The sequence below is a fragment of the Nerophis lumbriciformis genome, linkage group LG21 (assembly GCF_033978685.3).
Source record: "Nerophis lumbriciformis linkage group LG21, RoL_Nlum_v2.1, whole genome shotgun sequence".
In the NCBI taxonomy this organism is placed as follows: domain Eukaryota; kingdom Metazoa; phylum Chordata; class Actinopteri; order Syngnathiformes; family Syngnathidae; genus Nerophis; species Nerophis lumbriciformis.
Genome location: NC_084568.2, coordinates 4,422,201 through 4,450,000, shown reverse-complemented (window position 1 = coordinate 4,450,000; position 27,800 = coordinate 4,422,201). Strand labels below are relative to the sequence as shown.

Below are 27,800 nucleotides of genomic sequence, written 5' to 3'. Positions count from 1 at the left end.
ATGGAAGAGTGGATCGTGAGATCGACAGGCGGATCGGTGCGGCGTCTTCAGTAATGCGGACGCTGTATCGATCCGTTGTGGTGAAGAAGGAGCTGAGCCGAAAGGCAAAGCTCTCAATTTACCGGTCGATCTACGTTCCCATCCTCACCTATGGTCATGAGCTTTGGGTTATGACCGAAAGGACAAGATCACGGGTACAAGCGGCCGAAATGAGTTTCCTCCGCCGGGTGGCGGGGCTCTCCCTTAGAGATAGGGTGAGAAGCTCTGCCATCCGGGGGGAGCTCAAAGTAAAACCGCTGCTCCTCCACATGGAGAGGAGCCAGATGAGGTGGTTCGGGCATCTGGTCAGGATGCCACCCGAACGCCTCCCTAGGGAGGTGTTTAGGGCACGTCCGACCGGTAGGAGGCCACGGGGAAGACCCAGGACACGTTGGGAAGACTATGTCTCCCGGCTGGCCTGGGAACGCCTCGGGGTCCCACAGGAAGAGCTGGACGAAGTGGCTGGGGAGAGGGAAGTCTGGGCTTCCCTGCTTAGGCTGCTGCCCCCGCGACCCGACCTCGGATAAGCGGAAGAAGATGGATGGATGGATGGATGGATGGATGGATTCCATGATCGTTTGCTCGTTTGGAAACAATGGGCAACAGGTGCCTCGTGCTTGGCAGCGGTGCTATAAATAGCCTCGCGCATGGCATTCGGAATGGCTCGATAGGAAGTTACGGGAAGCAGTGTCGATTGTCATTGTTGTTACGCGATTTCGTGAATAAAACTTTTTTTAAAAAAAGTTTTTTTTAATTAATGAAAAAACTTATTTTTTATCACTGCAACCGTAACCCGGAATAGGTTGATGAAAACCGTACTAATTACGGGAAAACCGGAGTAGTTGGCAGGTATGCTTCTTTACCAGGTCACAAATTCCTGATGCAAGTAAGAAAATGCGTCACTTTTGAGAGAGGCAGTACTTTAACAGGTAGTGTGATCCAGGGCCGGCCCGTGGCATAGGCCGTATAGGCAAATGCTAAGGGCGCCGTCCATCAGGGGGCGCCACGCCAGTGCCACAAATGTTGGAGGAAAAAAAAAAGTTTGTAATATTATTTCTAAATACAAAAAATAATCCCACGTTAATTAAAATGCAAAGTAAAGCCTATTTAATAGAAATATTATTTGTTACAACATTACGCCCCCCCCCCCGCACAGTGCGCCCCCTCCCTTCCCGTATCATGACTCTTTTTGGACGTCACCACATCAAAAAATCAACACAAGATGCCAAAACTGTCAGGTGCCCAGGGAAGAAAAAAGAGAAAAGAAGAGGAGGAGAAACAAGAAAAGACAGAGGTAGCAGGTAGGTAACGTTAGCCTACATGAAATTATTTGTCTGTTACAGAATGTGATAGTAGCTGGCTTTTTAGCATTAAGCTAATGTTACATGATTCGGCAATTGCTAATCAATAAATAGCTAGTTCTGTTTTAACGTCGGGTTAATATTGTGGAGGGGGCTAAATTGTTATGGAAAATAATAATGTAACGTTAGGTAATTACAGTACTCCCACCTTACATTCCTCAGGGACATTTGTATTAGATCTTTTAAGCAGGTGTTTTTTGTTTACATTATTGCCTTCTGGTTAGCTAATGTTTGCCCTGCAGGTAATAGTCACTTTTCCACCCCTTTATATATTAGGTATAGTTGTAAGTAAAAAAAAAAAGGTCAAAGACAAAGCTATTCAGTTTCTTGTGAGTATATACACTTCACTGCCGATGTGGGGGGGCGCCACCTAAAATCTTGCCTAGGGCGCCAGATTGGTGTGATCCTTACATTGGCCAGGTAGTCTCTCTCCCAGGCTCGGATCAAGCCGCAGTCTTTTCTCTCGCCGCCAAGAGCAGTGAGAGCAGCCACTTTGGCGCGAATCTCCAGCATGTCAGACGGTGGGATCTTCTTCACCGTCTGCCTCGCCCACCACCTGAAACCAACACAGGGACCAGGGAATCCATCCAAGCCTGGAGCATAACGATGTTTTCCCCCCCCCCCAATGGAATCAGACCTGCGATGCAGCGTGACGGTGATGGCGTGAAACCCGGTCAGAGCAGCGGGCGGAGTCGGCCACTCCACGCTCTTCCCGTAGTCGGCCATGTTCCTCACATTGGCGAACCTCTGCTCGACTTCCCAGAAGTGGGCCTTGACCTTGTAGCGTTTAAAGCATCCCATGATGGCGTAAATGGCCCTCATCCGGCGACACCTCATGCGGGCGAGAGCCCCACGCCACACCTGTTTGATTTTTTTTTTTTTTTTTTAAAGAGAGAAAGGACCACAGTGAGCGGAAAAACCAAACATGTGCTCCAATTGGACTTCTCCTGCAGACTCATCCAAGTAGGTCATTATATAAGAAGATGGTAATTCCTAATTGACTTTTATGACATTAATGATCCCCATTAGCGTGAGAGGGGATTAGGATTCAAGCGTACATTTCATCTATACATGAGCCACGTTGGATGGCATGCGCCCATTCCTAGTGGCTGATTAACAGGAAGTCTGGGACATTAAATCGTGTCTACGTGTCAAGTGAAAGGACTGGCAGATCATTGCTTCCTCATTAAAACGGGTAGAACTTAGCAAAAAAAAATATTTGTGGCACCTCTGGGGTTGTCGGTATTAGTATAGTACTGCAATACCATACTTGCCAACCTTGAGACCTCCGATTTCGGGAGGTGGGGGCGTGGTCGGGGTTGGGGCGGGGCGTGGTTAAGAGGGGAGGAGTATATTGACAGCTAGAATTCACCAAGTCAAGTATTTCATACACATATATATATATATATATATATATATATATATATTAGAGATGCGCGGATAGGCAATTATTTCATCCGCAACCGCATCAGAAAGTTGTCAACCATCGATGTAACATTTGATCAGAACCGCACCCGCCCGTTGTTATATATCTAATATAGACGATGCAAGGCATTAGTGAGGTTATAAAGCTTTTGCCTGTTAAAGAAAGGAGACTGATCCAATGCAGCACAGACATTCGCGTGCCACGCTGTCACGACCCAGACACACACCAGTGCGCAATCATATGGGAGCCGCGCTGAGCGCACCTCCAAGCGCGTCTCGCTGCCGGCGACGGCCGGGTATGGGCCCGACGCTTCAGCGCCATCCATTTTCAGGGCTAGTTGATTTCGGCAGGTGGGTTGTTACACACTCCTTAGCGGGTTCCGACGTCCATGGCCACCGTCCTGCTGTCTATATCAACCAGGGTGAGCCCCACCCCTTTCGTGAGCGCACTGCGCGCGGAGTGACCCCTGTTACGCGCCCCCGGCAACAGGGGTGGCGGGCAGGTAAGCTGCGCGGGCGGAGCGCGCGGAGTGACCCCTGTTACGAGCTCCCGGCCACGGGGGTGGCGGGCAGGTAAGCTGCTTACCTGCTGCGCGTGACGCCGGCCGCGGCGAAGGCGGACGAGGCGGGGTGTCGGTGCGGTGGGCGCGGTGGTGACCCTGGACGTGCGTCGGGCCCTTCTCGCGGATCGCCTCAGCTACGGCTCCCGGTGGGGCCCTCTCGGGGGAAGGGGCCTCGGTCCCGGACCCCGGCGAGGCGTCCTTTCTCCGCTCCGTAAAAGTGTCCATCTCTTTTTTTTTTCTTCTTCTGTTGTGGCATATGCTGCAGGTGCCTGCTCGTTTTTCGTATGTGGGTAACAACATTTAACTATGTATATATATTTCCCAATTGGTTTAACTGCCACCCGCCTGAATCTATTTAAAATCTAATTTTTTTTTATTTCAACCGCCCGACCCGACCCGCGGATAAAATCTAATTTTTTTTAATTTCATCCGCCCGATCCGCGGATAATCCGCGGACTCTGCGGTTGTGCCCGCAAACCGCGCATCTCTAATATATATATATGTCTTAATAAGGTTATCCAAAAAATAGTGCTCGATACCGTAGTAGAGCGCAATATATGTATGTGTGGGGAAAAAAAATCACAAGACTATTTCATCTCTACAGGCCTGTTTCATGAGGGGGGGTACCCTCAATCGTCAGGAGATTTTAATGGGAGCATTCACATACCATGGTTTATATAGGGCACAGAGTGGGTGGGTACAGGCTGGCGTAGGGGCGTGGTGATTGGCTCATGTGTTACCTAGAAGGTGTTTCCGTCTGTGGCGGCATGTTGTTACAATTTCGCTGCGCTTGTTGAGGGATGACAGGTCTGGACGGTAAATAATAAACAGTTTCTCTTTCAAGCATAGGTTGCATCTTTTATTACCACTATTGTAAGGTGTGCTGGATGCAAGAATTTGCCATGTTATTGAATATTCAACATTATTGTCTTTGAGGTCCCAAATGTGTTTGCTGAGTTCTGTGGTATTTCGCAGGTTTTTGTTCCTGAAAGAAGCCTTGTGGTTGTTCCATCTGGTTTTGAATTCACCCTCGGTTAATCCTACATATGTGTCGGATGTGTTAATGTCCTTGCGTATTACCTTAGATTGGTAGACAACTGATGTTTGTAAGCACCCCCCGTTGAGAGGGCAATCAGGTTTCTTTCGACAGTTACATGCTTTGTTGGTTTTGGAGTCGTTCTGACTGGGGGTCGACGGCTCATTTGCAATTGTTTTGTTGTGGAGGCGCGACACACTGCCAGTCCGTCATCACGGTAAATATTTACCGTGATGACGGACTGGCAGTGTGTCGCGCCTCGCCAAGGAGCAGCGAGAATACCAAGAAGCGCATATGCCAAATTTTCAAAGAGAACGGCCTACGGATCACGATTGAAGCCAACAAGCAAAATGTCATCTTCCTTGACGTCACTTTCAACCTGAGAAATAACAGCTACCAACCATTCACGAAACCCAACACAACACTCCAATACGTGCACCATGACAGCAACCACCCACCCACCACCACGAAAAGAATACCTACCGGAATCAATAAAAGGCTATCGATGCTGTCATCTAGCAAAGCTGAATTTGACCAAGCAACCCCCCCGTACCAAAAAGCCCTTGATGAAAGCGGATACAATTTCACCCTCACCTATGAACCCACGCCAGGAAACCAGCCAAAAAAGAACAGAAAACGAAACGGCATCATCTGGTACAACCCCCCATACAGCAAAAACGTCTCAACTAACATTGGACACAAATTCCTCAATCTGATTGACAAACACTTTCCCAAAGACAACACCCTAAGAAAAGTATTCAACAAGAACAACATTAAATTGAGCTACAGCTGTATGAACAATATACGACAAATTATCTCAAACCACAACAAAACAATTGCAAATGAGCCGTCGGCCCCCAGACAGAGCGACTCCAAAACCAACAAAGACTGCAACTGTCGAAAGAAACCTGATTGCCCTCTCAACGGGGGGTGCTTACAAACATCAGTTGTCTACCAATCTAAGGTAACACGCAAGGACATTAACACATCCGACACATATGTAGGATTAACCGAGGGGGAGTTCAAAACCAGATGGAACAATCACAAGGCTTCTTTCAGGAACCAAAACCTGCGGAATACCACAGAACTCAGCAAACACATTTGGGACCTCAAAGACAATAATGTTGAATATTCAATAACATGGCAAATTCTCGCATCCAGCACACCTTACAATAGTGGTAATAAAAGATGCAACCTATGCTTGAAAGAGAAACTGTTTATTATTTACCGTCCAGACCTGTCATCCCTCAACAAGCGCAGCGAAATTGTAATAACATGCCGCCATAGACGGAAACACCTCCTAGGTAACACATGAGCCAATCACCACGCCCCTAGGCCAGCCTGTACCCACCCACTCTGTGCCCTATATAAACCATGGTATGTGAATGCTCCCATTAAAATCTCCTGACGATTGAGGGTACCCCCCCTCATGAAACAGGCCTGTAGAGATGAAATAGTCTTGTGATTTTTTTTTTTCCCCACACATACATATATATATATATATATATATATATATATATATATATATATATATATATATATATATATATATATATATATCTACATCCTGAAAATATGCAAACAAAACTGTGTTTGGATAATTGATACTTCAAACTTGCATAAATAAATATTAAGGAATGTAACATAACTTGGCTTCTGAGAGTTTCAAAATGTAATGAATAAAATGCTAAAGTTGTTGATAAACAAGCAATTATTTTAATAATTAAATATGGTCATTTTAAATGAATTATTATGATCATTTAAAATCAATTATTTCAAACATGTTTATTTTAATTTATAATTCTATGGCTGGATGTAATAAGGAGTCACAAAAAAATACAAATAAAAATACAATTAATTTTGATGTTTTTAGCAAAATATAGTAAAAATGTATTTAGTTTTTTTTTTCTTTTTTTTAAATTAATAAATATATTTATTTTTAGGTAAAATAAACATAATAATACAATTTATCTCTAGTCTGGATGATTTAGTTCTTGTCACCCTGTTGTCCTCCCGTCATGAAAAAAGGCTGTCCTCACTCAGGTCCGCATGGAGCTGGAGGGGGCGTGGCTTCCAGCTCCGGCTGAAAATCGGGAGATTTTCGGGAGAATATTTGTCCCGGGAGGTTTTGGGGAGAGGCGCTGAATTTCGGGAGTTTCCCGGAAAATTCGGGAGGGTTGGCAAGTATGTGCAATACTAATGAATCATATTTGGTACTACACCGCCTCTAATCGATATTACTATGATTACGTCGATATTTTTTGGCATCACATCTTCTTCTCGTTTTTTAAAAATGTATTCTATGTTTATATACTCAGGAAATACGTCCCTGGACACATGAGGACTTTGAATATGACCAATGTATGATCCTGTAACGACTTGGTATCGGATTGATACCCAAATTTGTGGTATCATCCAAAACTAATGTAAAGTATCAAAGAAGAGAAGAATAAGTGATTATTACATTTTAACAGAAGTGTAGATAGAACATGTTAAAACAGAAAATAAGCAGATATTAACAGTAAATGAACAAGTAGATTAACAATTCATTTTCTACCACTTGTCCTTTATAATATAGACAAAATAATAGGTGTATAAATGACACAATATGTTACTGCATAGACTAATTAGGAGTCTTTGTTTGTTTACTTACTACTAAAAGACAAGTTGTCTAGTATGTTCACTATTTTATTTAAGGACTAAATTGCAATAATAAACATATGTTTAATGTACCCTAAGATTTTTTGTTAAAATATAGCCAATAATGCCATTTTTTGTGGTCCCCTTTATTTATAAAAGTACCGAAAAGTATCGAAATACATGTTTGGTACCGGTACGAAAATATTAGTATGGGACAACACTAGGCACCTTTTTGGTATCTAATAGGATTGTCTTGATACCAATATTTTGGTATCGGTACCAAAATGTAAATAAAGGGGACCACAAAAAATTGCATTATTGGCTTTATTTTAACAAAAAATCTTAGTGTACATGAAACATATGTTTATTATTGCAATTTTGTACTTAAATAAAACAGTAAACATACTAGACAATTTGTCTTTTAGTAGTAAGTAAACAAACAAAGACTCCTAATTAGTCTATGCAGTAACATATTGTGTCATTTATACACCTATTATTTTGTACACATTATGAAAGACAAGCTGTAAAAATGTATTATTAATCTACTTGTTCATTTACTGTTAATATCTGCTTATTTTCTGTTTTAACATGTTCTATCTACACTTCTGTTCAAATGTAATAATCACTTATTCTTCTCTTCTTTGATACTTTACATTAGTTTTAGATGCCTTAAAAATGTAATGTCATTTAAAAAAAAATGCACTGAATGAGACACCCAGAATGTAAAAGAAAATAAAGAATGTGGGATTTACAATATTAACTATGAAGGATAAAACACTGAATATTGACAACATATGAACGTCACACCCCTTCTCCATCCACATATTTTACAATCAAGCGAAATGCAACAAACACAGCGAAATATGAACGCTAAGGGTAAAAAAAACCCACCTACAATCTGATATATGTGATGTATCACTAAGCTTTAGAACTTTGTTGTAAAAATTTCCTTCCGCGTCTGTCCCTGACACCCGCATTGCAGGCTGGCCGCTCTGGAAACACTCTGTGGAAACGCTCCCCCACCCAGTGCTTGGTGCCTCGCCTGAGCTGCTGTGACAGATTACCATAGTAACTAATTAGTAGTGATGGGTCCGGCAACACCGATGCATCGGCGCATGCGTCGAGCTCATAGAGCGAAACCCTGTGTCGGTGCGCGTACCGCTTTTAGAAAGTCACGTGACCGATCATGAGCTGTTTTGGTCACGTGACCGATACGCCAACTGTGTCGCACTGACGCCTCCTCTGTGCCCTGTGAGCGGCTCTTTTCTACAGCCGGAGAAATAATAACTAAGAGAAATCGTCTAAAATGTAATACGTCGGAAAAACTTTTTTTTTTTTTTTTAATAAAAATGTGTAAAAAAATTAAATTAAAAAAAATTCCCAGTCCACAATCATCCACAACACATTCTCCTAGATTTCCATGTTATGATACATGGCAAATCTAGAAAATCTGTAGAATCAAATTTAAATCTTATTTCAAAGTATTTTGAAATTCTTTTAAAATTTTTGTTCTGGAAAATCTAGAAGAAATACTGATTTGTCTTTGTTAGAAATATAGCTTGGTCCAATTTGTTAAATATTCTAACAAAGTGCAGATTGGATTTTAACCAATTTAAAACATGTCATCAAAATTCTAAAATGTAAATTCACATTTCTATCACAATTATCATACTGTAAACATGGTAAGCTAACTTCATTAAAATTAATAGTCCTGTCAATAGCATGGAATTACAATTCAAATGTAGTTTTTTTGTAAGCCTTTCAAAAGAATTCAAAATATGAAAAATTCATGAAAATGAATTGAAGCCATCAGACACTTGAAAAGTGGCACATCACATCTCTAATGTAATCATTTGAACTTTTCAACAGAAATAGCACTGCAAAAATATTAAGGACATACTTCTGTATTTTGGTAGTTATGCTGTCAACATTTAACAAGATTTCTTTCTTCGGTAAATATTTACCGTGATGACGGACTGGCAGTGTGTCGCGCCTCGCCAAGGAGCAGCGAGAATACCAAGAAGCGCATATGCCAAATTTTCAAAGAGAACGGCCTACGGATCACGATTGAAGCCAACAAGCAAACCGTCATCTTCCTTGACGTCACTTTCAACCTGAGAAATAACAGCTACCAACCATTCACGACACCCAACACAACACTCCAATACGTGCACCATGACAGCAACCACCCACCCACCACCACGAAAAGAATACCTACCGGAATCAATAAAAGGCTATCGATGCTGTCATCTAGCAAAGCTGAATTTGACCAAGCAACCCCCCCGTACCAAAAAGCCCTTGATGAAAGCGGATACAATTTCACCCTCACCTATGAACCCACGCCAGGAAACCAGCCAAAAAAGAACAGAAAACGAAGCGGCATCATCTGGTACAACCCCCCATACAGCAAAAACGTCTCAACGAACATTGGACACAAATTCCTCAATCTGATTGACAAACACTTTCCCAAAAACAACACCCTAAGAAAAGTATTCAACAAGAACAACATTAAATTGAGCTACAGCTGTATGAACAATATACGACAAATTATCTCAAACCACAACAAAACAATTGCAAATGAGCCGTCGGCCCCCGGACAGAGCGACTCCAAAACCAACAAAGACTGCAACTGTCGAAAGAAACCTGATTGCCCTCTCAACGGGGGGTGCTTACAAACATCAGTTGTCTACCAATCTAAGGTAACACGCAAGGACATTAACACATCCGACACATATGTAGGATTAACCGAGGGGGAGTTCAAAACCAGATGGAACAATCACAAGGCTTCTTTCAGGAACCAAAACCTGCGGAATACCACAGAACTCAGCAAACACATTTGGGACCTCAAAGACAATAATGTTGAATATTCAATAACATGGCAAATTCTCGCATCCAGCACACCTTACAATAGTGGTAATAAAAGATGCAACCTATGCTTGAAAGAAAAACTGTTTATTATTTACCGTCCAGACCTGTCATCCCTCAACAAGCGCAGCGAAATTGTAACAACATGCCGCCACAGACGGAAACACCTCCTAGGTAACACATGAGCCAATCACCACGCCCCTACACCAGCCTGTACCCACCCACTCTGTGCCCTATATAAACCATGGTATGTGAATGCTCCCATTAAAATCTCCTGATGATTGAGGGAACCCCCCCTCATGAAACAGGCCTGTAGAGATGAAATAGTCTTGTGATTTTTTTTTTTTTCCCCACACATACATATATATATATATATATATATATATATATATATATATATATATATATATATACATCCTGAAAATATGCAAACAAAACTGTGTTTGGATAATTGATACTTCAAACTTGCATAAATAAATATTAAGGAATATAACATAACTTGGCTTCTGAGAGTTTCAAAATGTAATGAATAAAATGCTAAAGTTGTTGATAAACAAGCAATTATTTTAATAATTAAATATGGTCATTTTAAATGAATTATGATCATTTAAAATCAATTATTTCAAATATGTTTATTTTAATGTATAATTCTATGGCTGGATGTAATAAGGAGTCACAAAAAAATACAAATAAAAATACAATTAATTTTGATGTTTTTAGCAAAATATAGTAAAAATGTATTTAGTTTTTTTTTTTTTAAATTAATAAATATATTTATTTTTAGGTAAAATAAACATAATAATACAATTTATCTCTAGTCTGGATGATTTAGTTCTTGTCACCCTGTTGTCCTCCCGTCATGAAAAAAGGCTGTCCTCACTCAGGTCCGCATGGAGCTGGAGGGGGCGTGGCCTCCAGCTCCGGCTTAAAATCGGGAGATTTTCGGGAGAATATTTGTCCCGGGAGGTTTTGGGGAGAGGCGCTGAATTTCGGGAGTTTCCCGGAAAATTCGGGAGGGTTGGCAAGTATGTGCAATACTAATGAATCCTATTTGGTACTATACCGCCTCTAATCGATATTACTATGATTACGTCGATATTTTTTGGCATCACATCTTCTTCTCGTTTTTTAAAAATGTATTCTATGTTTGTATACTCAGGAAATACGTCCCTGGACACATGAGGACTTTGAATATGACCAATGTATGATCATGTAACGACTTGGTATCGGATTGATACCCAAATTTGTGGTATCATCCAAAACTAATGTAAAGTATCAAAGAAGAGAAGAATAAGTGATTATTACATTTGAACAGAAGTGTAGATAGAACATGTTAAAAGAGAAAATAAGCAGATATTAACAGTAAATGAACAAGTAGATTAATAATTCATTTTCTACCACTTGTCCTTTATAATGTTGACAAAATAATAGGTGTATAAATGACACAATATGTTACTGCATAGACTAATTAGGAGTCTTTGTTTGTTTACTTACTACTAAAAGACAAGTTGTCTAGTATGTTCACTATTTTATTTAAGGACTAAATTGCAATAATAAACATATGTTTCATGTACCCTAAGATTTTTTGTTAAAATAAAGCCAATAATGCCATTTTCTGTGGTCTCCTTTATTTAGAAAGTACCGAAAAGTATCGAAAAACATTTTGGTACCGGTACGAAAATATTAGTATGGGACAACACTAGGCATCTTTTTGGTATCTAATAGGATTGTCTTGATACCAATATTTTGGTACCGGTACCAAAATGTAAATAAAGGGGACCACAAAAAATTGCATTATTGGCTTTATTTTAACAAAAAATCTTAGGGTACATTAAACATATGTTTATTATTGCAATTTTGTCCTTAAATAAAACAGTGAACATACTAGACAACTTGTCTTTTAGTAGTAAGTAAACAAACAAAGGCTCCTAATTAGTCGTATGCAGTAACATATTGTGTCATTTATACACCTATTATTTTGTACACATTATGAAAGACAAGCTGTAAAAATGTATTATTAATCTACTTGTTCATTTATTGTTAATATCTGCTTATTTTCTGTTACAACATGTTCTATCTACACTTCTGTTCAAATGTAATAATTACTTGCTCTTCTCTTCTTTGATACTTTACATTAGTTTTAGATGCCTTAAAAATGTAATGTCATTTAAAAAAAATGCACTGAATGAGACACCCAGAATGTAAATGAAAATAAAGAATGTGGGATTTACAATATTAACTATGAAGGATAAAACACTGAATATTGACAACATATGAACGTCACACCCCTTCTCCATCCACATATTTTACAATCAAGCGAAATGCAACAAACACAGCGAAATATGAACGCTAAGGGTAAAAAAAACCCACCTACAATCTGATATATGTGATGTATCACTAAGCTTTAGAACTTTGTTGTAAAAATGTCCTTCCGCGTCTGTCCCTGACACCCGCATTGCAGGCTGGCCGCTCTGGAAACACTCTGTGGAAACGCTCCCCCACCCAGTGCTTGGTGCCTCGCCTGAGCTGCTGTGACAGATTACCATAGTAACTAATTAGTAGTGATGGGTCCGGCAACACCGATGCATCGGCGCATGCGTCGAGCTCATAGAGCGAAACCCTGTGTCGGTGCGCGTACCGCTTTTAGAAAGTCACGTGACCGATCATGAGCTGTTTTGGTCACGTGACCGATACGCCAACTGTGTCGCACTGACGCCTCCTCTGTGCCCTGTGAGCGGCTCTTTTCTACAGCCGGAGAAATAATAACTAAGAGAAATTGTCTAAAATGTAATACGTCGGAAAAACTTTTTTTTTTTTATAAAAATGTGTAAAAAAATTAAATTAAAAAAATTCCCAGTCCACAATCATCCACAACACATTCTCCTAGATTTCTATGTTATGATACATGGCAAATCTAGAAAATCTGTAGAATCAAATTTAAATCTTATTTCAAAGTATTTTGAAATTCTTTTAAAATTTTTGTTCTGGAAAATCTAGAAGAAATACTGATTTGTCTTTGTTAGAAATATAGCTTGGTCCAATTTGTTGAATATTCTAACAAAGTGCAGATTGGATTTTAACCAATTTAAAACATGTCATCAAAATTCTAAAATGCATCTTAATCAGGAAAAATGACTAATGATGTTCCATAAATTCTTTTTTTAATTTTTTCAAAAAGATTCAAATTAGCTAGTTTTTCTCTTCTTTTTGTCGGTTGAATTTTGAATTTTAAAGAGTCGAAATTGAAGATAAACTATGTTTCAAAATTTTATTTTTATTTTTTTCGTGTTTTCTCCTCTTTTAAACCGTTCAATTAAGTGTTTTTTTCATCATTTATTCTCTACAAAAAACCTTCCGTAAAAGGAAAAAAAAATGTACGACGGAATGACAGACAGAAATACCCATTTTTTATATATATATATATAGATTTATTTATTTAGCTATTCTTGTTTAAATCACACTTACGTGTAACTTACAAACAGAGGTGGGTAGAGTAGCCAGAAATTGTACTCAAGTAAGAGTACTGTTACTTTAGAGATTTATTACTCAAGTAAAAGTAAGGAGTAGTCACCCAAATATTTACTTGAGTAAAAGTAAAAAGTATGTTGTGAAAAAACTACTCAAGTACTGAGTAACTGATGAGTAACATACACACACATATCATATATATATATATATATATATATATATATATATATATATATATATATATATACATACATACATTGATATATACAGTATATAATTTATAAGTATTTATTTTGCTGTTTTTGTTTACATGTTAAAGGTGTTTTAATGAATATACATGCATGTTTAACATATAGGTTCCTTTCTTTCATGAAGACTAGAATATAAGTTGGTGTATTACCTGATTCTGATGACTTGCATTGATTGTAATCAGACAGTTGTGATGATAACGTCCACGTTTTCAAATGGAGGAGAAGAAAAGTTCCTCCTTTCTGTCTAATACCACATGAAAGTGGTGGGTTTTTGGCATCCTATTTGTCCAGCTTCCATATTCGTTTTTATACACTTTACAAGAAATATATTGGCGTCAAACTCCGTAGCTTGCTAGCTTGTTTGCGCTGGCTTTCGGAGACTCTTGTTTTGAAAGCGCAAGCGCGATGGCGCGGCACTTTTATTGTGAAGACAGGAACGTCCTCATGTGCGGTCAGTCTTGAGGCTTTTGACGGTACGGTTGAAATAAAACAAGTATCTTTTTTCCTTCACACTTTTGATTGATTGATTGGAACTTTTATTAGTAGATTGCACAGTACAGTACATATTCCGTACAATTGACCACTAAATGGTAACACCCCAATAAGTTTTTCAACTTGTTTAAGTCAGGTCATGTGACCACCTAGCTCTGTTTGATTGGTCCAACGTCACCAGTGACTGCATCTGATTGGTGGAACGGAGTGAACGTCACCAGTGACTGTATTTGTTGAAACGCAGGCACTATGAAGGTCTGTCTGACAGACCAAAACAAACAAAGCGTGCATTAACAGATCGATAAAAATTAGTAGCGAGTAGCGAGCTGAATGTAGATAAAAGTAGCGGAGTAAAAGTAGCGGAGTAAAAGTAGCGTTCCTTCTCTATAAATATACTTAAGTAAAAGTAAAAGTATGTTGCATTAAAACTACTCTTAGAAGTACAATTTATCCCAAAAGTTACTCAAGTAGATGTAACGGAGTAAATGTAGTGCGTTACTACCCACCTCTGCTTACAAATGCCAATATATTTATTTATTTAAGTGTGTATCAAACTGGTAGCCCTTCGCATTAATCAGTACCCAAGAAGTAGTTTTTGTTTTCAAAAAGGTTGGTGACCCCTGTACTAGGGCATCAAATCAGTGTCAGTTGAGTCGGTCCATAGGTTGCCTGTAGGGATTTTTAATGTCCAGCAGATGTCAGTATTTAGTGACACAGTATCGACACAGTATCAATACAGTTTTGCAATGTGTCGAAACGCTTCATGACGCCTCATCAACCCATCACTACTAATTAGATTACCATAGTAACTAGTATATCATGCAAAAGCGCAGATTCCAACCATTGAAATACTTTGTATAGTTCAAGACTCACGGCCATTTGAAAACATCACTGCACATCATAATGGCAGCTACAGTTAAAGATATACAACAATTATTTGGGAATGTCCAACGGGCCAGATTGAAAAACTTATTGGGCCGCATGTGGCCCCCGGGCCTTAATTTGTCTATGTCTGGCATAGTGTTTATTCCATACCTGCCAACTTTTGAAATCAGAAAAACCTAGTAGCCAGGGTCCAGGGCCCGGTAGGTCCAGGACAAAGTCCTGGTGGGGGGTTCAGGCTTCGCCCCCCCGACGCAAAATGATTGATTGCATTCAGACAGGTTAAAATGTTGCTAAAAGCATCACTTTTCTATCAGTCACAGTGACTTTTCAAAACAAAAATATTACAGCAAAAATCATATGGGTTGATTGACATGTTTATTCTGTAAGCTAACTTCAATAGTTTGAAATGATTTTGACAGTTAATGCCAGTTATCCTGTCAACCTTTCACAAGACTTCAATTTGTTCATTGAAAGTATAAACACTTTTTACAGTAAACAAATGGTAAAACAGTACTAAACATCCATCCATCCATTTTCTACCGCTTATTCCCTTCAGGGTCGCGGGGGGCGCTGGAGCCTATCTCAGCTACAATCGGGCGGAAGGCGGAGTACACCCTGGACAAGTCGCCACCTCATCGCAGGGCCAACACAGATAGACAGACAACATTCACACTCACATTTTCACACTCACATTCACACACTAGGGCCAATTTTAGTGTTGCCAATCAACCTATCTAACAATTCCATTAAAAAAAAATTGGTGTCATTATTAACTTTCTGTCCAAGCTTGTATAATCTACTGCCTTGTTCAATTGTAAAAAATATTCTGTGCCTAAAATTCACATTTCTATCACAATTATCATACTGTAAACATGGTAAGCTAACTTCATTACAATTAATAGTCCTGTCAATAGCATGGAATTACAATTCAAATGTAGTTTTTTTTGTAAGCCTTTCAAAAGAATTCAAAATATGAAAAATGAATGAAAATTAATTGAAGCCATCAGACACTTGAAAAGTGGCACATCACATCTCTAATGTAATCATTTGAACTTTTCAACAGAAATAGCACTGCAAAAATATTAAGGACATACTTCTGTATTTTGGTAGTTATGCTGTCAACATTTAACAAGATTTCTTCAACTTGGACTTGAAAGCATAAATAGTATAAACACTTTTAACAGTATAACAGTACGAAACAATTCCAATAGATAACATTGGTGTCATTACCTTTTTGTGGCTAAAATCCGAAAAAACGTTGAAAGTTTTCCACTTGTATCGCTAGCAACGGCATTAGACTTGTGTTCTTTTGTCCCAACGTGGTCTTTTACATCGCTAATTCCTCCGTGTCCGATCGAAAAATCTTGTCTGCACAAGGTGCAATTCGCGTAGTTTTCACCCTTTTTGGAACGGATAATTATTCCCGGATAGGCTTTTGAATATTCTTCACGGAATGACTGCAGTTTTCTTTTCGGTTTAAGACTCGTTTGCGATTTTTCTCCGGCTGATTCCATGATCGTTCGCTCGTTTGGAAACAATGGCAACTGGTGCCTCGTGCTTGGCAGCGGTGCTATAAATAGCCTCGCGCATTTTTAAAAAAAAAAATGTTTTAATTAATGAAAAACCGTATTTGTTATCACTGCAACCGTAACCCGGAATAGGTTGATGAAAACCGTACTAATTTTTTTTAATAAAAATGTGTAAAAAAATTAAATTAAAAAAATTCCCAGTCCACAATCATCCACAACACATTCTCCTAGATTTCCATGTTATGATACATGGCAAATCTAGAAAATCTGTAGAATCAAATTTAAATCTTATTTCAAAGTATTTTGAAATTCTTTTAAAATTTTTGTTCTGGAAAATCTAGAAGAAATACTGATTTGTCTTTGTTAGAAATATAGCTTGGTCCAATTTGTTAAATATTCTAACAAAGTGCAGATTGGATTTTAACCAATTTAAAACATGTCATCAAAATTCTAAAATGTAAATTCACATTTCTATCACAATTATCATACTGTAAACATGGTAAGCTAACTTCATTAAAATTAATAGTCCTGTCAATAGCATGGAATTACAATTCAAATGTAGTTTTTTTGTAAGCCTTTCAAAAGAATTCAAAATATGAAAAATTCATGAAAATGAATTGAAGCCATCAGACACTTGAAAAGTGGCACATCACATCTCTAATGTAATCATTTTAACTTTTCAACAGAAATAGCACTGCAAAAATATTAAGGACATACTTCTGTATTTTGGTAGTTATGCTGTCAACATTTAACAAGATTTCTTCAACTTGGACTTGAAAGCATAAATAGTATAAACACTTTTAACAGTATAACAGTACTAAGCAATTCCAATAGATAACATTGGTGTCATTACCTTTTTGTGGCTAAAATCCGAAAAAACGTCGAAAGTTTTCCACTTGTATCGCTAGCAACGGCATTAGACTTGTGTTCTTTTGTCCCAACGTGGTCTTTTACATCGCTAATTCCTCCGTGTCCGATCGAAAAATCTTGTCTGCACAAGGTGCAATTCGCGTAGTTTTCACCCTTTTTGGAACGGATAATAAAGGCTTTTGAATATTCTTCACGGAATGACTGCAGTTTTCTTTTCGGTTTAAGACTCGTTTGCGATTTTTCTCCGGCTGATTCCATGATCGTTCGCTCGTTTGGAAACATTGGCAACTGGTGCCTCGTGCTTGGCAGCGGTGCTATAAATAGCCTCGCGCATTTAAAAAAATTTTTTTTTTTTTAATTAATGAAAAACCGTATTTGTTATCACTGCAACCGTAACCCGGAATAGGTTGATGAAAACCGTACTAATTACGGGAAAACCGGAGTAGTTGGCAGGTATGTGATTCTATGCAAAGGCGAGCTGGCTGACCTTTTGTAGGAAAAGGACCAGGATGGGGATGAGGGCGGCACGCTCCTGTTCCAAAGTGAAGAGAGACCGGGGCGTTCGCACAAACAGCTTGGTGTGGCCGTACGCCACGTCGTCCTGGAAACTGTGCTGTTTGACGATGGCCTCCACCGCCTCCTGGTCCGAATCCATCAGGTGGTTGGGCCAAGTGTACTCACACGTCATCTTATACCTATAGAACGTTGCATTAAACATCAGCGTGGAGTCAATATGAAGTGAATCGTCATCAGTATCTCTGTTACCGTTGCAAGAAGCGAGCGTATGGCTGCCTGTAGGCGAATCCCGCCCTGCGGACCATGACGTTCTCCAGCAGGCCCAGATAGGCCACCTGATGCTGGCAGCGAGCGTCGTCAAACAGCAGGGGGGACTTCCGTTCATTCGGCTTGATGCATCGCACGTAGTACGGCTCCTGAAAGGCAAAGGCTTTGTCAACTTTATCACGTCAGGTTATTATCTAGGACAGTGTTTTTCAACCACTGTGTGAGATACAGTCTGGTGTGCCGTGGGAGATTATCTAAATTCACCTATTTGGGTTAAAAAAGTATTTTTTGCAAGCCAGTAATTATAGTCTGCAAATGATGTGTTGTTGTTGAGTGTCGGTGCTATCTAGAGATCGGCAGAGTAACCGTGTAATACTCTTCCATATCAGTAGGTGGCAGCCGGTTGCTAGTTGCTTTTGTAGATGTCGGAAACAGCGGGAGGCAGTTTGAAGGTAAAACGGTGTCTAATGCTTAAACCAAAAATAAACAAAAGGTGAGTGCCCCAAAGAAAAGATATCGAAGCTTAGGGAAGGCTATGCAGAACGAAACTAAAACTGAACTGGCTACAAAGTAAACAAAAACAGAATGCTGGACGACAGCAAAGACTTACTGCGGAGCAAAGACGGCGTCCACAATGTACATCCGAACATCAATCAATCAATCTTTATTTATATAGCCCTAAATCACAAGTGTCTCAAAGGGCTGCACAAGCCACAACGACATCCTCGGTACAAAGCCCACATACGGGCAAGGAAAAACTCACCCCAGTGGGACGTCGATGTGAATGACTATGAGAAACCTTGGAGAGGACCGCATATGTGGGTAACCCCCCCCCCCCCCTCTAGGGGAGACCGAAAGCAATGGATGTCGAGTGGGTCTGACATAATATTGTGAGAGTCCAGTCCATAGTGGATCCAACATAATAGTAAGAGTCCAGTCCATAGTGGGGCCAGCAGGACACCATCCCGAGCGGAGACGGGTCAGCAGCGCAGAGATGTTCCCAGCCGATGCACAGGCGAGCGGTCCACCCCGGGTCCCGACTCTGGACAGCCAGCACTTCATCCATGGCCACCGGACCTGTGCCCCCCCCCCCCCCCGCCTGTGTGCAGGCGCCAAGTCCTGTTGGAACTTGAAATCTCCATCTCCATAGAGCAGGTCAGCAGCAGGAAGCATGAAGTGCTCTAAAACTTGCTAGTAGACGGCTGCGTTGACCCTGGATCTCAGGAAACAGAGTGGACCGACACCAGCAGATGACATGGCACCCCAAATCATCACCCAACCATGCAAATTTTGCATTTCCTTTGGAAATCGAGGTCCCAGAGTCTGGAGGAAGACAGGAGAGGCACAGGATCCACGTTGCCTGAAGTCTAGTGTAAAGTTTCCACCATCAGTGATGGTTTGGGGTGCCATGTCATCTGCTGGTGTCGGTCCACTCTGTTTCCTGAGATCCAGGGTCAACGCAGCCGTCTACCAGCAAGTTTTAGAGCACTTCATGCTTCCTGCTGCTGACCTGCTCTATGGAGATGGAGATTTCAAGTTCCAACAGGACTTGGCGCCTGCACACAGCGCAAAATCTACCCGTGCCTGGTTTACGGACCATGGTATTTCTGTTCTAAATTGGCCCGCCAACTCCCCTGACCTTAGCCCCATAGAAAATCTGTGGGGTATTGTGAAAAGGAAGATGCAGAATGCCAGACCCAAAAACGTAGAAGAGTTGAAGGCCACTATCAGAGCAACCTGGGCTCTCATAACACCTGAGCAGTGCCAGAAACTCATCGACTCCATGCCACGCCGCATTAACGCAGTAATTGAGGCAAAAGGAGCTCCAACCAAGTATTGAGTATTGTACATGCTCATATTTTTCATTTTCATACTTTTCAGTTGGCCAACATTTCTAAAAATCCCTTTTTTGTATTAGCCTTAAGTAATATTCTAATTTTGTGACACACGGAATTTTGGATTTTCATTTGTTGCCACTTCAAATCATCAAAATTAAATGAAATAAACATTTGAATGCATCAGTCTGTGTGCAATGAATAAATATAATGTACAAGTTACACCTTTTGAATGCAATTACTGAAATAAATCAAGTTTTTCAAAATATTCTAATTTACTGGCTTTTACCTGTATATGTATATATGTATATAAAGGTATATACAGTATAGGCGTAATATGATCAAACTTTCTTGTTCTTGTCAAAAGTCTAGCAGCCGCATTTTGTACCAACTGTAATTTTTTAATGCTAGACATAGGGAGACCCGAAAATAATACGTTACAGTAGTCGAGACGAGACGTAACGAACGCATGAATAATGATCTCTGCGTCGCTGGTGGATAAAATAGAACGAATTTTAGCGATATTACGGAGATGAAAGAAGGCCGTTTTAGTAACACTCTTAATGTGTGACTCAAAGGAGAGAGTTGGGTCGAAGATAATACCCAGATTCAGGTGAGTGCCCCAAAGAAAAGATATTGAAGCTTAGGGAAGGCTATGCAGAACGAAACTAAAACTGAACTGGCTACAAAGTAAACAAAAACAGAATGCTGGACGACAGCAAAGACTTACTGCGGAGCAAAGACTTACTGCGGAGCAAAGACGGCGTCCACAATGTACATCCGAACATGACATGACAATCAACAATGTCCCCACAAAGAAGGATAAAAACAACTGTTCTTGATTGCTAAAAGTGAAATAAGTAAAGTAAATGCAGGAAATATCGCTCAAAGGAAGACATGAAACTGCAACAGGAAAATACAAAAACAAAAAGAGGAAAAGCCACCAAAATAGGAGCACAGGACAAGAACTAAAACAGTACACACGGGAAAACAGCAAAAAAACTCAAAATAAGTCAGGGTGTGATGTGACAGGTGGTGACAGTACACCTACTTTGAGACAAGAGCTATAGTGATGCGTGCTTGGTTATGCTTTAAAGTCATATCCAACAATTGCGACAACGACTTTTTACTGTCAACTGAGTTTAGTTTTTTAGTGATTTCTGCTACGGATTTTTTCAACGCCGAAAATGTGCCTTGGCTCAAAAAAGGTTGAAAAACACTGATCTAGGAGGTTTTCACTGTGCTATCAAAATAAAAGTTGCTGAATTATCTCAAGCTAGTTATGATTTTTTTTTTCCAGAAAATGACCGCAATTGCAAGGTTGTTAAATGTGATTATTCAAATGTAATTATGGGCACATAATTCATATACAAAACCCAAAAACCAGTGGAAGTTGTCACGTTGTGTAAATGGTAAATAAAAAGAGAATACAATGATTTGCAAATCCTTATATTCAATTGAATAGACTGCAAAGACAAGATATTTAACGTTCAAACCGGAAAACGTTGTTATTTTTTTGCAAATATTAGCTCATTTGGAATTTGATGCCTGCAACATGTTTCAAAAAAGCTGGCACAAGTGGCAGAAAAGACTTTATCAAACACTTATTTGGAACATCCCACAGGTGAACAGGCTAATTAGGAAGAAGTGGGTGCCATGATTGGGTATAAAAGCAGCTTCCATGAAATGCTCAGTCATTCACAAACAAGGATGGGGCGAGGGTCACCACTTTGTCAACAAATGCATTAGAAAATTGTTTAAGAACAACATTTCTCAACCAGGCTATTGCAAGGAATTTAGGGATTTCACCATCTACCATCTACCATCACCAGCTTCTTCCCCAGGGCCATAACCATCCTGAACAGACTGCCCCATTGTCCCTCATAAGTGCCTTCTCTTCGGTGCAATAACCCATTCCACCAACCACCCTGTTTTTTTTTTGTTTTTTTTTCGTGTATATATTCATTTCACACCATATTCATTGCACTTCTACATTGTTTATATTTTTATATATTTGCACATTGTTTTTCTAGCATGCACACATCGCACTGTATGGAATGGCCTCAATCTCGTTACCTTGCGTAATGACAATAAAGCTGATTCTGATTCTGATTCTAATATCATTAAAGGATTCAGAGAATCTGGAGCAATCCCTGCACCTAAGTGGCGAATCGATCCCTCGGGCGGTACTGCATCAAAAAGCGACATCAGTGTGTAAAGGATATCACCACATGGGCTCAGGAACACATTAGGAAAAACCACTGTCAGTAACTATAGTTGGTCGCTACATCTGTAAGTGCAAGTTTAAACTACTATGCAAAGCGACAACACCCAGAAACGCCGCCGGCTTCGCTGGGCCCCGAGTTCATCTAAGATGGACTGAGTGTTCTGTGGTCTAACGAGTCCACATTTCAAATTGTTTTTGGAAACTGTGGACGTCGTGTCCTCCGGACCAAAGAGGAAAAGAACCATTCGGACTGTTGTAGGACATACTTGCCAACCCTCCCGAATTTCCCGGGAGACTCCCGAAATTCAGCGCCTCTCCCGAAAACCTCCCGGGACAAATATTCTCCCGAAAATCTCCCGATTTTCAGCCGGAGCTGGAGGCCACGCCCCCTCCAGGTCCATGAGGACCTGAGTGAGGACAGCCTTTTTTCCACGACGGGAGGACAACAGGGTGACAAGAACTAAATCATCCAGACTAGAGACAAATTGTATTATTATGTTTATCTTACCTAAAAAATAAATATATTTATTAATTTTTTTTAAAATAACTAAATACATTTTTACTATATTTTGCTAAAAACATCAAAATTAATTGTATTTTTTCTGACTCCTTATTACATCCAGCCATAGAATTATACATTAAAATAAACATATTTGAAATAATTAATTTTAAATTATAATAATTCATTTAAAATGACCATATTTAATTATTAAAATAATTGCTTGTTTATCAACAACTTTAGCATTTTATTCATTACATTTTGAAGCTCTCAGAAGCCAAGTTATGTTATATTCCTTAATATTTATTTATGCAAGTTTGAAGTATCAATTATCTAAACACAGCTGTTTGCATATTTTCAGGATGTATGTATATATATATATATATATATATATATATATATATATATATGTATTAAATACTTGACTTGGTGAATTCTAGCTGTCAATATACTCCTTCCCTCTTAACCACGCCCCCAACCACGCCGCGCTCCACCCCCCACCTCCCGAAATCGGAGGTCTCAAGGTTGGCAAGTATGTTATAGGAGCAAAGTGTAAAAGCCAGCATCTGTGATGGTATGGGGGTGTATTAGTGCCCAAGGCATGGGTAACTTACACATACCGGTTTTGGAGCAACATATGTTGCCATCCAAGCGAGGTATTTTTCATGGACATTTAAGTCCCATCTTAAAACTCATTTGTATACTCTAGCCTTTAATAAGCCCCCCTTTTTTTCTTCTTTTTTTTTTAGACCAGTTGATCTGCCGTTTCTTTTCTTTTCTCCTCTGCTCTCCCTTATCCCTTGTGGAGGGGGAGACACACAGGTTCGGTGGCCATGGATGAAGTGCTGGCTGTCCAGACTCGAGACCAGGGGTGGACCGCTCGCCTGTGCATCGGTTGGGGACATCTTTGCGCTGCTGACCCGTCTCCACTCGAGATGGTTTCCTGCTGACCCCACTATGGACTGGACTCTTACTATTATGTTGGATTCACTATGGACTGGACTCTCACACTATTATGTTAGATCCACTATGGACTGGACTCTTAGTATTATGTTGGATTCACTATGGACTGGACTCTCACACTATTATGTTAGATCCACTATGGACTGGACTCTTACTATTATGTTGGATTCACTATGGACTGGACTCTCACACTATTATGTTAGATCCACTATGGACTGGACTCTTAGTATTATGTTGGATTCACTATGGACTGGACTCTCACACTATTATGTTAGATCCACTATGGACTGGACTCTTAGTATTATGTTAGATCCACTATGGACTGGACTCTCACAATATTATGTTAGATCCATTATGGACTGGACTCTCACACTATTATGTTAGATCCACTATGGACTGGACTCTCACAATATTATGTTAGATCCACTATGGACTGGACTCTCACTATTATGTTAGATCCACTATGGACTGGACTCTTAGTATTATGTTGGATTCACTATGGACTGGACTCTCACAATATTATGTTAGATCCACTATGGACTGGACTCTTAGTATTATGTTGGATTCACTATGGACTGGACTCTCACAATATTATGTTAGATCCACTATGGACTGGACTCTCACACTATTATGTTAGATCCACTATGGACTGGACTCTCACAATATTATGTTAGATCCACTATGGACTGGACTCTTACTATTATGTTGGATCCACTATGGACTGGACTCTCACAATATTATGTCAGACCCACTATGGACTGGACTCTTAGTATTATGTTGGATTCACTATGGACTGGACTCTCACACTATTATGTTAGATCCACTATGGACTGGACTCGTAGTATTATGTTGGATTCACTATGGACTGGACTCTCACAATATTATGTTAGATCCACTATGGACTGGACTCTCACACTATTATGTTAGATCCACTATGGACTGGACTCTCACACTATTATGTTAGATCCACTATGGACTAGACTCTCACAATATTATGTTAGATCCACTATGGACTGGACTCTCACACTATTATGTTAGATCCACTATGGACTGGACTCTCACACTATTATGTTAGATCCACTATGGACTGGACTCTCACACTATTATGTTAGATCCACTATGGACTGGACTCTCACACTATTATGTTAGATCCACTATGGACTGGACTCTTAGTATTATGTTGGATTCACTATGGACTGGACTCTCACACTATTATGTTAGATCCACTATGGACTGGACTCTCACACTATTATGTTGGATTCACTATGGACTGGACTCTCACACTATTATGTTAGATCCACTATGGACTGGACTCTTAGTATTATGTTGGATTCACTATGGACTGGACTCTCACAATATTATGTTAGATCCACTATGGACTGGACTCTTAGTATTATGTTGGATTCACTATGGACTGGACTCTCACAATATTATGTTAGATCCACTATGGACTGGACTCTCACACTATTATGTTAGATCCACTATGGACTGGACTCTCACACTATTATGTTAGATCCACTATGGACTGGACTCTTACTATTATGTTGGATCCACTATGGACTGGACTCAATATTATGTCAGACCCACTCAACATCCATTGCATTCGGTCTCCCCTAGAGGGGGGGGGTTACCCACATATGTGGTCCTCTCCAAGGTTTCTCATAGTCATTCACATCGACGTCCCACTGGGGTGAGTTTTTCCTTGCCCTTATGTGGGCTCTGTACCGAGGATGTCGTCGTGGCTTGTGCAGCCCTTTGAGACACTTGTGATTTAGGGCTATATAAATAAACATTGATTGATTGATTGATTGATGGACGCCCCTGCTTATTTCAGCAAGACAATGTCAAGCCACATTCTGCACGTGTTACAACAGCGTGGCGTCGTAGTAAAAGAGTGGGGGAACTGTAGTCCAGACCTGTCTCCCATTAAAATTGAGGTACTACTTATAATCCCTAATCTTATATGAATTAATTCTATTGGCAGAATTCTAAGTTCAAAGATCAATTAAATCCTTCTAACTAAACTTTCTTTATTCTGTACATTTTACCGACTTCATATTATTACCGTATTTTTCGCACTATTAGCCGCACCTAAAAACCACAAATTTACTCAAAAGCTGACAGTGCGGCTTATAACCCGGTGCGCTTTATATATGGATTAATATTAAGATTCATTTTCATAAAGTTTCGGTCTCGCAACTACGGTAAACAGCCGTCATCTTTTTTCCCCTTAGAAGAGGAAGTGCTTCTTCTTCTACGCAAGCAACCGCCAAGGTAAGCACCCGCCCCCATAGAACAGGAAGCGCTTCTTCTTCTACTGTAAGCAACCACCCGCCCGCGTAGAAGAAGAAAAAGCGCGCGGATATTACGTTTCATTTCCTTTGTGTGTTTACATCTGTAAAGACCACAAAATGGCTCCTACTAAGCGACAGGGATCCGGTTCATGAAAAGACGCAATCTCTCCATCCGCACACGGACTACTATTTCACAGCAACTGCCTAAAGACTTTCAAGAAAAGCTGGCTACTTTCCGTGCATATTGTAAAAACAAGATAGCTGAAAAAAAGATCCGGCCAGAGAACATTATCAACATGGACGAGGTTCCACTGACTTTTGATATTCCTGTGAACCGCACCGTGGATACAACGGGAGCACGTACGGTGAATATTCGCACCACAGGGAATGAGAAGTCATCCTTCACTGTGGTTCTAGCTTGCCATGCTAATGGCCAGAAACTTCCACCCATGGTGATATTCAAAAGGAAGACCTTGCCAAAAGAGACCTTTCCAGCCGGCGTCATCATAAAAGCTAACTCGAAGGGATGGATGGATGAAGAAAAGATGAGCGAGTGGTTAAGGGAAGTTTAAGTTTACGCGAAGAGGCCGGGTGGCTTTTTTCACGCAGCTCCGTCCATGTTGATATACGACTCCATGCGCGCCCACATCACGCTGGTTTTTAATATATTATTAAAGTTTGACTGACCTATCTGACTGTTTTTTTGACATTCCCTTTAGCGCAGTTAGATGCGGCTTACAACACGGGGCGGCTTATAGGTGGACAAAGTTTTGAAATATGCCGTTCATTGAAAGCGCGGGTTATAACCCAGGGCGGCTTATGGTGCGGAAAATACGGTACTAGTCTCACATGTCGCAATGTTTTGTCAAGTATATTTTACACATGGCTGGTGAGTCATCCCTAAACCTCAGTGGTGTGTTTGACGGGTGCTTTGCACAGATGACGTTTGATTGGCCAATTGAGTGATTGCTAACTATGATGGACATGAGCTCAATTAGATGGGCGGAGCAGCTGAGGCTCATCTAGCACTGGGTTTATTAAAAGACACATTGAAGTGCAGATGGATGGCTTCACATCAACAGGTCTGTCCAAGGGACACGCTATCTTGTTACAGGACTGAGAAACCAAGTGGGTGCACTGAGTGGAGTGATGTACGATGCTTGTGCGCCATTACAAACTGTTTTAACGCTACTGTGCACATTTTCATGATAACAATGGATAATCTTTAGACAACATTGATCAAACTGCAAAATAACCGATATTCAAAAATATAGTTTATATAGGTATCAATTGTGCATAGTAGAGTAGACATTTGTGCTTAAACAGTCTCTGTTTTGGATTGTAAATTATTTTTTAAGGTCATTTGAATATATAAAGAGGTTTGAAGGCGCAATCTGCAGGATTTTCTTCCTCTAAATGTCCTCTTTTAGGGTTTTTTTCAGTAGTATATGCTGTAAAGGCAAGCGCAGTTATTGCGATATTTCCACAAGCGATACTTTACAGCACACAAGTTTACGCGCTTTACTATATGCCAGACCACTCTGGGTCAGTCTGCGTTCTCAGTGAAGGCCTCACATCTGTGGAACTCTTTGCCACTGGAGTTAAAGTCACAGTCCAACATTAAGCTTTTCTCTGCAAAACTGAAAAAGTGGCATTAATCTAAAGGCTTAGTGGCCACATGCGTGGACAGTAGAGATGCGCGGTTTGCGGACACAACCGCGGAGTCCGCGGATAAACCGCGGGTCGGGCGGGTAAAAATAGATTTTAAATAGATG

At 40.2% G+C, this 27,800-nt stretch overlaps 1 protein-coding gene across 2 annotated transcripts in view; it reads right to left on the bottom strand.

Annotated features, from left to right (window-relative positions):
* myo1g (myosin IG) overlaps positions 1-27,800 on the bottom strand; it is a 213,946-nt gene that overhangs the window by 96,989 nt on the left and 89,157 nt on the right. For both annotated transcript variants that reach the window (XM_061983202.1, XM_061983203.1), the window contains 4 exons: positions 18,190-18,356; positions 17,912-18,119; positions 2,038-2,261; positions 1,812-1,956 (listed from right to left, as the gene is read on the bottom strand). In XM_061983202.1, coding sequence (XP_061839186.1) covers positions 1,812-1,956; positions 2,038-2,261; positions 17,912-18,119; positions 18,190-18,356 — 744 coding nt within the window. The remainder of the gene's footprint in view (positions 1-1,811; positions 1,957-2,037; positions 2,262-17,911; positions 18,120-18,189; positions 18,357-27,800) is intronic.